The 15,995-nt window shown below is 42.6% G+C and overlaps 1 protein-coding gene across 5 annotated transcripts in view; it reads right to left on the minus strand.

The window, feature by feature from the left end:
- The window catches only part of trip4 (thyroid hormone receptor interactor 4), a 116,566-nt gene that overhangs the window by 91,145 nt on the left and 9,426 nt on the right, over positions 1-15,995 (minus strand). The window contains exon 12 of one of the 5 annotated variants that reach the window (XM_061815327.1): positions 5,666-5,692. The exons of the other annotated variants lie outside the window; for them this stretch is intronic. Coding sequence (XP_061671311.1) covers positions 5,681-5,692 — 12 coding nt within the window. The 3' untranslated portion in view covers positions 5,666-5,680. Of the gene's footprint in view, positions 1-5,665; positions 5,693-15,995 lie in introns of those variants that run through there. 5 annotated transcript variants of the gene reach the window in all.

Consider the following 15,995-nt stretch of genomic DNA (forward strand, 5'->3'; position numbering starts at 1 on the left):
TCTGCTTCCCAGCACTTTTAGCCTGCCAGTCAACCCTAGCCGTCTTTAGTTAGCTCTGTGTTTTTGTCCTCTCTTTCCTTTTCGCAAGTGTCCCCTACTTGTCATAGTTTTTCACCACGCCCGACCATTTCACCTCCACGTTTTATTAGACTCAGATTTTTCAGATTTTGATGAGGACCTTGACTTATATGACTGCCCGCCCGATTCTAACTCTGACACAGCTTTTGATTTTTACGGTTCCTTTCCCAGTTTCTTGTTTCGTCTCCCCGTCTGTAGCCCTCGTGAGTCGAAGCCAAAGTCCTTTCCTTATAATCTTTTCTGGGGCACCTGCCTGGCCATTTATTCAGGACACCAACGTGGTGACCAGCGGGAGCGTCCAAGTAGAACTCAGTTTTTGTCCTCTCATACCATTCTGCCAAAGTCACGTGAGGCCAAACCAGCTCCCGAATCACCTTGTTCTGTCCCGCCTGTGTTTCCTAGTTTGCCTTCTTGAGTCCCTGTGCACTCTACACCTTTCGTATCCACTCCTACCAAGCCTCGATAGCAGCAGGCTGAGGAGCCAACAGCAGTGCCTGTGCCAGCTCCCTGGAAGCTGGGTCAGACCCCCGTGCCTGTTTCCTCGCAGCTGGTTTAGGCCCCTGTACTTGCTCCCGGCTTGCTTTTGTTCTGGCGGTGCTCAACCACCAACCGCTACCGTCAGCACCTATTTCAGTGATGCTCGACCAGCGCCCGCCACCATCAGTTCTTGCTCAGGCGGCGCTTAACCGGAGGCCACCACCTTCAGCTCCTGTTCCGGTGACGCTCAAACAGCTGCCACCACCTTAAGTTCATATTCCAGCGGCGCTCAACCAGTGGCCGCCACCTTGTCCTGTTGCCTTGCTCCTGGTTTGACATTGGCTCTGTCACCAGAGAAGTTTGCCTGACCGTAGGGACCCGGGTGCTTGGCGTCCTGGCTGACCTCCTGAACTTCGCAGCAAAGGACCTCACTTTGGGTGGCCTGGAAGACCACCAGATTGACCCTGATAGGTAACTTTGTGCCCTGCTCTTTGGCCCACCATAGGTTGGTGACTTATTGTTTTGGAACCTCTGCAATCCATTCCTTGAAGGTGAGGAGGGGGGAAGACTGTCATGTTCTCAGTTTTGATTGGGTTGGGTTGTTTTACCTGTGTTCCATGTCTTGTGTGCTTATTTTGTCATTTGTGTCCACCTGTTGTTGTTTACCCTCCTCCCATGTGTTGACTAATTAGCTCCCTCAAGCCACTTGTCTCTTGCCTTGGTGTTTCTCGTCTCGTCAAGTTCTGTGCATTTATCTCCCTGTTTTCTTTTAGTTCTTCTTGGTCCATTGTCTATTTTGCGGTTTGCTTGTGGCTCTTTCAATTTTTCAAAGTTTGTCAAGTTTATAGTTGAGGCTTATTTAAATAACATTTTGTTACTTTTAGTTTTTTGGTTATTTTAAGCTATCTTTGGAAACTAAATAATTTTTTGAGATCCCTCTACTCCTGCTTTCTATCCCTGCTTCCATGCCCTTGGGTCTTCCATGACTTGCCGTGCCTTCCTCCCCATTCACTAGTTCTGACCATGACAAAGCAGGTGGATGAAAGCACATTTTAAATGTAGTTTTCCGACACAGGATCAAATTCTTCAGGCTTGAAGAATGATGTATATTTTAGATCTTTGTTGGGATCTCAAACATATCTGTCCTGATTTATTTCACATACAACACTTTAAAGGAGGTTAGAGATAATGATGGACCAGTGTATTTTAGCGCATTTCAGTGTCATTGCAATTGAATTTTGAAATATCGGAAAAAAAATATAAACAGGGCTCCTCGCCTGATTTCTGAAGAAGAACTATCATAATCCATCTGCCATGATCACAAATGTTTGTTTTGCAAAGAAGTGATCATGATTTTAAACTAACACTACTGGGAGAGTGGAGTTAAAAGTGAAGTGCCAGCATTAAGCAAGTAGTCATGCTAAACTGCATTATTTTCGCACACACCACCAGAATTTCTGTGGAAAGGGAACGATATTGCATATAAATCAATATTCACCCCCAGAGCACTAGTCTGCAAAAGCATTCGATAGCATATTTACCCAGAGTAGCATGTCGACAGGTTCTGACAGATATGGTTCACTACAATTCCCACAATATGGTTGGAATATCAGAAATATTTGAAGCAGATAGTTAAAAAAAAAAAAAAAACAGAAATGACAATAATTGAGAGGAGAGTCTTAAAAATGCTAATTGGCATAAATGGATTTGCAGTGTACGCTTATTAGCCAGCTATAAACTTTCTTCCTCCACAAGGAAGATTGACATTTTCAGCAGTATCTTCAATCAAAAAAGGCAATATAGGAATGCAGAATTACTCGTAATACTGGAAAAAAAAAATCAATTCAGGATTAGTACACTAAAATGAGATTTGCTTCAAGTACAGGTGATACAGTAAGCCACAATCTTTTAAATTCTCTCTGGAACTGAGGCTACTTGTTTGCTGATATTTGTTTACTGCTTTGCAATGAAAATACTTTTTCACATCACATCACATCACATCTTAGACTTGGTCATCTCTAGGGATGTCGAGATTTTATGAATTGACAAAGGATATGGCAATTTCTGACCATTTTTTTTTTGTATTTTTTAAACTACAGATTCTTCTGCTCTGCCTCGCTCAGCCGCGTGCGACGACAATGTCAAAGCATATAACTCCAATTCTAAAGTCTTTACACTGGCTTCCAGGCAGTTTTAGAACAGATTTTAAAGTTCTGCTCCTGGTCTATAAATCACTAAATGGTTAAGGTCCTGAATACATGAAAGAAATGCGACTGGAATACAAACCCAGTAGGGTTTTGAAATTGACTAAGGCCTACTAATGGAGTGCAGAGTCCAAAGCAAACATGGTGGAGTGCAGTTAGTTACAATGCTGCAAAAAAAATGGAAAAAGCCGTGGACATCAGCCCCAAGTGTGAGTGTTTTCAAATCCAGATTAAAAAAGTTTTTTTCTCATCTGTTATAGAGTACTTCTACTTTTCGGTGTAATTTCTTTCATTCAGCTGTTTTAATTGTACTTTTTCAAATGTTTTAATGTATTTGAATGCTTTCAATCATGTAAAGCGCACTGAGTTACATTGTGTATGAAATGTGCAATACAAATACATTTTCTTTTGCTTTTAAAAGATAAAACGGAGGATTTTCCAAGAATGAGCACATTTTAAATAAATAAATAAAGCTTTCATATCAAACCAAGCTTGAATGATGTGTTATTAAAATACGTCGGCCATGAAAAATCCAACACTACATATTGATAATAGTTTTGGCAAGCCACATTTAAAGCCATTTAAAATCCAGGTTTTCAATTTGTAATGCTGCGGTTCGGTCATACAATATTTTATTCCCTTTAACGAAGAAATTTTTGACCTGGATAAATGTTCACCAGAGATTTAGCATAAGTAAAAGATCTTGGGCTGAAGTATCATGGTGGTTAGGGCAAAATTTAATGAGATTGACAAAGAGTTAACAGCTCCAGTTTGGTACAGTGGCAAAAAAAAGTCTCAAATACATATATAGTAACCTGGGACATCTGCAATGTTTACCTGTCTAGCGTTCCTGGGTATGGTACAAATTGCCTTGTCTGAGTGCCTTTAGTCTAGACACAATTCAAGGCTTACATATTCTCCGTTAAGGAATAAAAATGCACTAAGAGTGGGTAGCCTCCCTTGCTGCTCTCTTTTACAATATATTCCCATGAGAAAGATGCTGAGATGACAAGCTCCAGCTCTACAAAGAACAATCAGCTTTGTAACCTCTGATGTTGCATTGGAAGAGACTCAATTTCTAACCTTCTGGTTCTTCCTCATGCCAGATACTAGTGGTTGTTAAACTGCTTTGTTAGTTCTTGTAGTAAAATCGCTTAGACAGGAGAGGTAAAAACAAACTTAACACTTGTTATCAACTGCCTGATGACAAGCGTAGCATTGTTGGAAAAAGTAAAGATATAACGTTGAAAAATTCTGTATTTCGCAGTCATGCCATATGATGGCATAGTTTGAATTTATGTAAATACAAACTAATACAAAAAAAAAAAGGCATGGCATTTGGGGCCAGTGCAAACAGTTTACATGGACAAAGGGGAGACAGGCAAATATACAATAGATTCTACCCTTCATTGCAGTGCATTTGGGAGAATTTTAGATTTCAAAGTCATTGAAGTCCCCTTGGCATTTCACACAGGTTTTTGCCAATTGAGAGTGGACTATTTCATAGAACAACTTAAGACAAAAGACAATGTACAGTATACAGAACATTAAGACCATATAAAAAAGTTCATATTTCCTAATCTTAAAAATTAAAATCTACTCCAGCAATAATGTGTAGATTTTGCCTTTTGAAAAAAAAATAAAACTTCAGGATTATGGTATGTGTAAGTTTGAGAGATCTGAAAAGTACTAAGCAATTGAAACCTTACCCTTACACTTAGGTCTTCCACTTGTGTTAGCCAACAACAAAGCAAGAACTGTTTAAGTCAGAATTGAAAATGCATTTAGCTATTCCTTGAAAGTTGATGTTAAACACTTAAAGGAAGACTCTCCCCAAATTTCATATGTACAATAAACCCTCCAATGTGAAGTAATATTACATATATTTTGGACATTCATTGAAAAAAAAAATTAAAAATAAAGAAATTTTTTTAAACCCAAGCAAAATCTAGATGTGTGCCAGCTTTCAGAGCCAAACACAGAAGAAACATTCCTGACGTCGCCGGTGCTTAGCATAACAGACCATTCGTTCTAGCTAAGCCAAGATGACGACGTGTTGTGGAACAAAGATGAGAAAACGCACCCAAATTTCTCCTTCTTTAACTTCCCATGCGGTTAACCTGACAGGATACAGCTGTGGCTCTCGCAGTTGAGGCTCGTTCACCAGCCGGGGAAATTTGCACGCATCTATTCATTGCTGGTTATTAGCTGCTGAATTATAGCCTCACGTGCTAATATTGTATAAGCAACAACATACGTTATGGGGGTGGCGCAGCTCTTCAAACCCGGACTTCCATGTGTGGAGTTTGGATGTTCTCCCCGTGTCTACGTGTGTGTAAACTTGCCTCCTGCCCGTTGACAGCTGGGATAGGCTCCAAGATTCCTGCGACTATCGTACAGCTAAGAAAATGGATGGATGGATATATACTTGTAAGCACACAACACTTCCGGTTACTATTTACAGCGATGCGTGCATGCAAACCACCCCTGCCCCCCCTCGCCGCTGCTGGTCGAACCCGAGAAATGGAGTGCTTGAAAAGTACAATTTGGGGAAGGGAAAAAAAAAAAAAGTCTGGCCACGCCTGCTGTATAATCTACATTGAAACCAACTCCTGACAAAAGCATTAAATGTCCACGGTCCATATAATAGGACTGTTATTGTTCGTAGTTAGTGCCACGCCCCCTCTATAACACTCAAGTGCTGGATGTATGTATTCTGGCTCAAGCGCACAGGCTTAAACATTGTACATCATGCTATTTTTTTGTTTGTTTGTAATTATTTTTCACAAAAATCGGCCACAAAATGCCAGAGAGTGGACGTTCTCTGTTCGGTGAAACGTATCCGCGAGCAATGGGGGGTTAGAACAGGAAGCACTGCAGGCATGGCAAACGCTGATTGGCTGTCAGTTTTCCAGCTGGGTTCATTGGAATGTCTGAGAGAGAGAGAGGAATTTCAATAATACTTTTCCAATTTAGAGATGTTTCTTGGTGAAATCTGTGGATAACTATGGCATTAAATGAAACACTTAACCCTCATCTACTAACTTTTAATGTGTGCTCTCATTCCAATTAGTTTCAACAAAGTCTTCCTTTAACTGGCATGTCATTATTTCCTTAGACGCATCAATGCCCATGCTCATGTTCATGGTAACACTTTTACACTAAAGAAAACACCACAGAAAAACACATATATAGACAAGAAAAACAGCGAATGTTTTGGATGTTATTGCGAAAGAAAATGAGGGTATAAACCTCTTAAGGAAACACAATGAGTCTTGACATTCAATATCATTGTTTTTTCAAGTCAAAGAATAAAGATGTATTCATGCTCCACTCATCATTATGTATAAAAGAAGCATGTTTTATGATTTAAGCAGAACAAAAAGCCAAAGCTGTACATCAAAAGAAAACGTCTTCACTGCCAATTATCCAGACAGCAGAAAAATGACATTCAGTGAAGTGGACTGAGGACAGCACTGAAATTCTAAACCATTTTCAACAGTCAGATGGTTTTATTTATTTTTCATGCTGTCGGAAACCTGTGACTGAGGTTTGCTTGGTTGTCAACCAATGCCTGGGGATGTTGGGCTGAATACATTGCACACACAACTGCAGAATCGCATGATGTTTGACGTCTCTGCTATGGCAAACTGCCCAGTAAAGCGAATGGGGGGATATGAGGTAGGAAGCGTGTTGGTGTGACACTAAGGTTGTGCAGAGAGACATAGACAAAGTGTGCATGTCCATTAATAGAACACAAATTAAAACCTCGGCAAAAGAAAATTTACTCCATAGTCATGGCCTGAACCTCATACACTTGGATGCAAAATCCAGGAAACAGGAAGACAAAGAAACTGCACAATGTTACAAAGCAAGGAGTGAAAATAGCATATACAGAGCAACTGTATGTGCTTGTGTCAGTAGCTGGCAGGAAGGCTTTCAGAATATAAATATCACATTACCACACAAGGAAACGCAGGCATCAGACTGAGTTGTCGACTAGCCTAACAAGCAACGGAGCTCCGCAACAGAGGTCATAGGTAGCGGTTGCACAAATGGAATTCAACAGAAAACATCACTTCTACTGTAGATAAGTCCCAAGCCTTGCAGCAATCCAATCCAGTAAGCTGATGGTTTCAGTTAGTATGTGCAGTATGTTCCTCCACATTTGGGAGTTAAATCTTCCATACATTTTCCAAACCCTAATTTCCAAACTTCTCATAAAAAAAAAAAAAAAAAACAAAGAAAAAAAAAAACTTTTTGGACATTTGAGTAAATGGCTGTGCATAATTCTGATTCCTTACATGCCATTATGTCACCAAATAATTTTGAGAATATTATACAGGGTAGGGATGATGAGGGATCCTTAGCCAACCAGTCTTGAGAAGTCTTTTTGGAATTTATAAACCAGATGGTTGAGAATTAAATTTGCCAATTATGAGTTACTGTATGTGAATGATGATTGTATATGACATTATGCAAGATCTTTTATATTCTTTTCATTTCTTGCAATGTAAATCATGTTATTTGTTTTTGTGATATATTTCCTCTTGTTAGTGAGACTTCTGAGTGTAAGAGTTTTGAGAGTAATTGTGAAGAGAAATCTGTGAACATCCGTGAATGTGTCTCCATTGTAATACAGAGAGAGGATTAAAACCATGTTGAGACCAGCCAACCTGTGTGTCTTCTCATTTATCATCCAAAAAAAAAAATACACAACAGAGTTAGATCCACTACACAGGCATGGGGAGAACATGCAAACTCCACACAGGAGGGGGGAGGGATTTGAACCACAATCCTCAGAACTGTGAGGCCAATGTTCTGCAGCTGTTCCACCGTAGCGGCCTTCCTGAAACTAGCAATTCATAATTTTGGAGTCAAAAAGATTTACTCAGTTTCTTTTTGCGGCACGGTGAGCAACTCATTAGTACATCTACCACACAGTTCTGAGGACTGGGGTTCAAATCCCAGCCCCCCCCTGTGTGGAGTTTTATGTTCTCATACCTGTGTGGGTTGTTTCCAGCCACTACGGTTTCCTCCCACATCCCGAAAACACGCAGGGTAGGTTAATTGAAGACTCTAAACTGCCCGTATGTGTCAATGGTTGTTTGTTGATACGTTCCCTGCAATTGACTTGTCACCAGTTTGGGGTGTACCTCGCCTCTCGCCCGAGCTGGAATAAGCTTCATCATGACCGGGATGTTAGTGAGGATAAGCGCAATAGATTGAAAGAAAGTGATTTCTTCTCTCTTTCAACGACTGGGGGGTTATTGTCATTGACTAAGAAGAGTCATTCTAATCTCGTACCTTTCTTAGGGAAAGTAAACACTGTTCAGTACTCCAGGCAAATACAACTCATACGCTGTGGCGACCCCTAACGGGACAAGCCGCAAGGAAAAGAAAAAGAAGATACCGGTAAAAGAAAAAAAAAAGCGGCAGCTACACAGTACCAACACGGTACTAAAAGGGTCGGTAAAAAGAAAAAAAAAATAACTAAATCACTGACCCAATCCCAAAGGTCAACATAATTTTTATTATTCTTTACATTATAAACTGAATGCTTATTTTTGGTTGGGGGGGGGGGTCAGAAGGCTTGGACCACTGTATGATTTAAAGAACTAATCTACAAAAGAATCACAGTGGTCAATCGAACAAATGTTGATTACATCAGTCATCGTGTTGACTTGACAATGGCCCCATGAACCGCCTTGTGTACAACAAGCATTTTCATTGCTCAGGAGGAACAAATTCAAACCATCAACAGACGTTTATTTAATCTTCCATCTCGCTTTCAAAAGTCGGACAGGAATTTGAACGAGTGTGGATTCTGGCATGGGTTACTGTCGGAATATTGCAGAAAAACGGAGAATATATATATATATATTTTTAGCAATGCAATTTAAAAAGACAGAATTCCCCCAATAACCGGAAAAATCACATCTGATCTATATTCCTACCCACACCTATGGCCACTAACTGTGAGTCGTGACCAAAACAACAGGAGCCCCAATACAAGCACTCGAAATGAGTTTCCAAGGTGGCCGGCCTCTTCCTTAGAGATAATTTGAGAAGCTCGGTCATCCGGGAGGGACTCAGAGTAGAGCTGCTGGTCCTTCACATTGAGAGAAGCCAGATGAAGTGGCTGGGGCATCTGATTAGAATGCATCCCAGACACATCACTGGTGAGGTGTTTCAGGCATGTCCCATCAAGAGGAGACATCAGAGATGATCTAGGACATGTTGGAGAGACTATGTCTCCCAGCTGTCTGTGGGCGGAGACGACATCACCAGTGGGCAATTGACCCCTCCGTAGAAATTGCGTAGGCCGCGTCGCTGACCAATCAGAGGCCAGAGATGTGCCTAAACCACGCCCCTTGTTGTCGTCCGCCCTAACCTCGGACAAAGTCGTATGGTTCAGTAGAGCTTTTGTTTGCGTTTTATCACGTCTTAGGGATCCTTAACAATAGATATGGTTAAGAGGTGTAGTCACGGCCTTTGTAATAGTGACGACAGGTATCCTGATAGGCTAGTTGACGGAGTTCAATTTGTACCCTTTCCAAAACCGAAGACCGAGTACGAAAAATGTCTTTGATGGCTCAAACTTTGTGGAAGACCGCATGATCAACTGAATCCATCTAAAATCAACTGGAACAGAAGACCGAGTACGAAAAATGTCTTCAATGGATCAAACTTTGTGGAAGACCGCATGATCAACTGAATCCAGCTAAAATCAACCAGAACAGATATGTTTGCACGAAGGTAAGCCATATTTTTGATTTTCAATACATGACTCATATAAATGAATTAGCAGTTCTTCGCTTGCATAACATAGCTACGTGTGAATGATTGACACACGATCTGTGTTGAGCAATACTTTGCGAGTACCTGACTGCACAAACGTGTCTCTTTGTTGGCGCTGAGCTAAGCTAAACCGGACTAGCGAGTCCTAAAAGCCTTCAACGTGAGACACCAAGACTGAAGGAAGGATGTTTGAGGACACTATAAAGTAGTGATTGTCGTACTCGGTCGGGACTTACGTAGGTTTGGCACTAATTCAAGAATAATTATTGAGGGGAGCGCATGATGTTACATAAAGAAAACGAGAGAAACAACTCGTAAATCAAGCCTCGCCTTCTTTTCCTTCATACGGTGGTTCACAAACGGCTATACAGATACATATACAGATTCTGCACACAAGTGTGATATGTAACACGAAAATAAGAAATTGTCAATGACGAATTCGTCTTTGGGTTATAATATATTATATTATGTGGCTTCTTGGTCTTCCTCTGACTCCGGAAAGTTCTCGCGCTAATATCAATGGTTTCTCCGTCGATATGCATGGAAATACCATTGAAATACCGCTCGCTGAAATACTTGAAGCCCTGCTGTCTGCTCTTCAACGATATTTCACTATTCGGTAAGAATGCGAGTGAAAAATCAGCTGGTAAATCGGACAATTTCGCTCTCGACTTTTCTTCCTGCGACGCCATTTTGTCAAATGTTTGTCTGAGGTTAGCAACAGTGGGGTGACGTGACTTCAGGAGGCGTGGTTAAGTGCCCTGTACGGAGGGGTCAATTGCGCACGCGTACAGCTTTGAGGGAACATTGCTGGTGACTGTTTTAAATTTGGGAGAGTGGGGGGAGCCTGTAATATACATTTCCTAAAAGGGAAAATTTACAGCATGATAATGTTTCATGGGATGACCTTTGCCAAGGTGAGCTTTAATAATGGGAATCTGAAGTCTACATTTCGAAGCCAGTTATTAACTGTAAAAGTAGATTTACTGCAAATTGAAATGCCGTGTCATGACAAAATTTCTCTATAGAAATGCTAAATTACTTGTACTTTATGCCTTAAAATAAAATATTACGTTGGAATTTGTAGGAGCCTTCACACGGTGATAAAGGAGAAATGTGATGCCTTCGTTCTCACCATCCTTGAGCCGTCACCTTATCGTGGTGGAGTGGTCTGTGTGATCCAATGATCCTAGAAGCTACAGTGCCTTGTGAAAGTATTCGGCCCCCTTGCACTTTTCAAACTTTCGCCACATTTCAGGCTTCAAACAAAGATATAAAATTTAATATTTTTGTCAAGAATCAACAAAAAGCGGGACACAATTGTGAAGTAGAATGAAATTTATTGAATATTTTGAACTTTCTTAATAAATAAAAACCTGAAAAGTGGGGCGTGCAATATTTTTCGGCCCCCTTGCATTAATACTATGTAGCGCCACCTTTTGCTGCAATTACACCTGCAAGTCGCTTGGGGTATCTCTCTATCTAGTATTGCACATTGACAGACTGAAATTCTTGCCCATTCTTCTTGGTGTGTCTCCCAGGAGGTTTGTGGAAAATTTGAGACTTTTTATGGATATCTTTGAGAAATGGCTTTCTTCTTGCCACTCTTCCATAAAGGCTGTGCAGTGTACAATTGATTGTTGTCCTCTGGACAGACTCTCCCACCTCAGCTGTCGATCTCTGCAGTTCATCCAGTGATCATGGGCCTCTTGGATGCATCTCTGATCAGTCTTCTTGTTTGAGGGGAAAGTTTAGTGAGACGGCCGGGTCTTGGTAGATTTGCAGTGGTCTGATATTCCTTCCATTTCAATATGATTGCTTGCACAATGCTCCTTGAGATGTTTAAAGCTTGGGAAATCTTTGTGTACCCAAATCCGGCTCTAAACTTCTCCACAACAGCATCTCGGACCTGCCTGGTGTGTTCCTTGGTCTTCATAATTCTCTCCGCACTTTAAACAGAACCCTGAGACGATCACAGAGCAGATGCATTTATACGGAGACTTAATTACACACGGGTGGATTCTATTTATCATCATCAGTCAACATTGGATCATTCAGAGATCCTCACTGAACTTCTTGAGTAAGTTTGCTGCACTGAAAGTAAAGGGGCCAAATAATATTGCACTCCCCACTTTTCAGTTTTTATTTGTTAAAAAAAAGTATAAAATATCCAATAAATTTAATTCCACTTCTCGTGTCTCATTGTTTTTGATTCTTGACAAAAAAATGAAAATTTTACATCTTTAAGTTTGAAGCCTGAAATGTGGCGAAAGGTTAAAAAGTTCAAGGTGGCCAAATACTTTCACAATGCACTGTAACTTGTCTGGGGCTTCACACCCCTGTAGGGTCACTCATGGCAAAGAGGTTCTAGGTGAGAGACCAGAGAAAGCACAGCTCCATAAAAATAATTGATCTAAGATTCCCTTGTCGGGACATGGGTCACCTGGTGCCTCTCTTTGGAGCCAGACCAGGATGTGGGTCTCAAAAGGCGAGCACTTGGTGGCTGGGCCTGGACACATGGGGCTCGGCCGGTCACAGCCCGAAAAGGGTTACATGGACACTCCACTTGTGGGAGGGGCCCTAGCGGTCGGATGCAGTGTGAGCTGGGCGGTGGCCAAAGGTGGGGACCTTGGTGATCTGATCCCTGGCGACAGAAACTGGTTCTAATAATCGCCATGGTCGACCGACTGAAGCCAAAGTCTTAACCAATGTTCACTTGTGTTACTCCTTTCTCCGATCTTTTTATGATGTTAAGATTTTGCTTTTCTTTGGCTGGACAAGCATTGCTAACAAAAACAGCTTTCTTCTTTTGGGCCATAAGCCGTCAAAAGGTGGGTGAAAAAGGCATATATATACTCCCAGTGCACAAACACATAAGCGATATGCATGAGCAAAGCAGAAACACGATGGTGCTAGGGCCAAAATGGAAGACAAGACATGGGCGTCGTAAAGTTGCAACTTTTTAGGGCGAGCTCGTTTAATCCCCAGGACTTCCTGTACTTACTGCTCCCCGGCTCTCTGTCTGTACGTTGGGGTTCACCCCGGTGGATGAGAGGTAGCCTCCCATCGCCTACCTGATTGTTCCTTGTGCCTCTGCACAAAAGAACAATTAAGAGTACCCACCATTTCTGGAGTCTTTAGAAGGAGTGCTGGAAAGTGCTCCCACTACGGACTCCATCGTTCTGCTGGGGGACTTCAATGCTCACGTGGGCAATGACAGTAAGACCTGGAAGGGAGTGATTACGATGAATAGGCCAACGAGGGTGTTCTGTTATCGAACTTCTGTGCACATCACGGGATGTCCATAATGAACACCATGTTCAAGCATAACGGTGTCCACATGTGCACTCGGCACCAGGACACCCTGTCATCGGACTTGCAGCCACATGTCTTGGACACTTGGGTGAAGAGAAAGGTGGAGCTGCCAAATGATCAACACTTGGTGGAGAGTTAGCGCCGATGGTAGGGGAAAATGGCAGGCCGTCATGGCAGGCCCAAACGTCTTGTGAGGGTCTGCTGGGAAAGGCTGGCAGAATCCATTCAGAACTTTCAACTCCCACCACCGACAAAACTGCTCATATTCTGGTGGAAGAGGAGGACATTGAATCCAAACTATGTTGAACGTCTCCATTGCTGTGGCAGCCGACCGCAGCTGCGGCCTTAAGGTGGTCGGTGCCTGTTGAGGCGGTAATCCCCATACACATTGGTGGACACCAACAGTGAGGAAGGCCGTCAAGATGAAGAAGGAATCTTACTGGGCCTTTTTGGCCGATGGCAACATTGAGTATTGTGAGGATGGGGTGGTGCCTGGGTGGGGATGTTGTGTGTCAGTGGGACGAATAGTGCGGAGACCTCAATTCCACCGACACACCTTACCATGAAGAAGCAGACTGGATTTTCTGAGGCAGGCTCGCCTATCTCTGGGGTTGAGGTCAGCGAGGCGCTTAAAAAGCTCCTTGGTGGTAAGGCCCTGGGGGTGGATGAGATTCATCCAGAGTTCTAAAGGCTTTGGATGTTGTGGGGCTGTCCTGGTATACACACCTCGACAACATCACATCGACATCTGGGACAGTGCCTCTGAATTGGCAGACTGGGGTGGTGGTCCCCTTTTTTAAGACGGGTGACTGGAGTTTGTATTCCAACTCCAGGGGGAACACACTCCTCCGTTTCCCTGGTAAGGTCTATTCAGGGGTGGTAAATAGGAGAGTCCGTCGGGAAGTCAAATCTCAGATTCAGGAGGAGCAATGTTGTTTTCATCCCGGTCGTGGAACACTGGACCGGCTCTACACCACCCTTGAGGATTTGTGGGAATTCGTCCAACCAGTCTACATTTGCCTTGTGGACCTGGAGAAGGTGTTTTGACAGTGTGCCTTGGGGAGTTCTGTGGGGCTCCTTTGGGAGCATGGGGTATTGAACCCCCTGATGTGAGGTGTTCGAAGCCTGTATGACTGGTTTCAGAGTTTGGTCCGTATTGCCGGCAGTAAGTTGGACTTCGCCAAGGCTGCTCTTTGTCACTCATTATGTTGATAATCTTTATGGACAGAATCTCTGGCGCAGCCGAGGCATAGAGGGGTTGCAGTTTGGTGATATCAGTATTCCATATCTGCTTTTTGCAGATGATGTGGCTCTGTTGGCTTCATCAAGCCGTGATCTCTCACTTTCACTGGAGCGGTTCGCAGCAGAGTGTGAAGCGGCTAGGATGAGGATCACCACCACACCACAAAAGTGTGTCATGCCCTCTTTAGATAAGGGAGGAGATTCTGCCCCAAGTGGACGAATTCAAGTATTTGGGGGTCTTGATCACGAATGAGTGATACTACCAAAATTAGTTTCCTCCCTTAAAGATACATAAGAAGCATGGTCATCTGAAAGGGGCTCACAGAGTCGAGCCACTGCTTCTCCGCATTCGGAGATGGCTGATGAGGTGGCTGGGGTATCTAATTCGGATGCCTCCCGGACAGCTCCCCGGGGGGTTGTTCCGGGAACAGTGAAAGAGACCCCAGGGGACAAGCCAGGACATGCTGGAGAGACTGAGTCTGTCGATTGGCCTGGGAACACCCAGGGACCCCCCCCCCCACCCCACCCCACCCCACCGCCGCCACCTCAGAGCCAACCCGGATAAGTGGTGGATGGAAGGGCTTTACAAGTTGCCTATGTGATATGAAAAAGCAGCTACTCCACAGCCCTCCAGACCCCTGAGGTCAATAAAATGGTGACGGTATCCATAAAGTAGGTCACCTATATTGTTACTGAACAATTGTTGGGATCCCACTTTACAAAGACCACATTGGACTTTTGCCCTGTTCAACATTCATTATAATCAATGCTAAATTTAACAGTCACTGGATTTGGTCTTGGCATTCTAGTTCAAGAGATTAGTCTACTTTGCGTTGTATTCACTGAGTCACGTAGTTCACCAATTGGTGACATTGTCCTTGGAACCCGGTAAGAAATCAGATCCTTATTAGAAGTGGTGATTGATCCAGTCAATTTTTTCACCACAGGAGTGAATACAAAGTGCTATTTAGGCATTGTATGGGGTGTGCTGTGCCTTTACTTGCGCTGTGAATCAATTTTGATGACCAAGAATAAACCTAAACCTGAGTATACACCGACGAACAATATTCTGGAAGTATTTTTTTCCCTCACAATTTTTAATCAATTATCTTTTATTTGTGTTCTTTTTATCTACACCAGTTAAACTTGAGGTGCGTACTTCTCCAAAAGCTTTTCTATTTTCACTCTGTAAAGTATTTTCTCTCTGTTCTATCTTTCCCATTTGGCTTACTCTTGGCAACTTGGATATACATATCTACTTATTGCTGAGAGAACAGTGGGAAATAGGGTTGTGAGACAGAGCACAGATCAGAACGACTAGCCAATTACCAGTTTTAAGGGGGGGCAGGGGAGCTGGGCATGGAGAGAGATTAGTGGAAGATTGGAGCAATACACCAGTCACAGTTTCTAATAAGGGAAAGAACTGGCTGAAGCAAGATCAAAGTTTGCATGGGGAGTTTTTCTTGATGTATGTCCTTTGGTTCTTCTATTTTCAATAGTGTTCAAACTGGGGGCCGAATGTGGTTGCAATAGTTTATCATCATTGAAGTACTTACAGCATTTTAAGTATTTTGGGAATTTCTGTTGCATTACACTATTCTGTCTCCTAAATGTCTCATATACCATAAGAAAACAACTTGAGTAGAGCCTGAAGAATAAAGACTGTTATTGCTTCATGACCCCCATTTAAGCAGCTGCCAGAAATGGCCTGTAAATCCTACACCTCACCCTTTCCTACAAGTCAAGGAGCACTGATATGTGCTACTTTGCATTACATTCACATGTCATTATGCATGAATGTGAGCAGACTAAGTGCTATGTTAACCAGCTAACAGCCTCTGGCCCACCCTCTTCAAAATGGCAAACAGGGAAAGAGGG

This window comes from Syngnathoides biaculeatus, chromosome 3 (genome assembly GCF_019802595.1).
Source record: "Syngnathoides biaculeatus isolate LvHL_M chromosome 3, ASM1980259v1, whole genome shotgun sequence".
In the NCBI taxonomy this organism is placed as follows: Eukaryota; Metazoa; Chordata; class Actinopteri; order Syngnathiformes; family Syngnathidae; genus Syngnathoides; species Syngnathoides biaculeatus.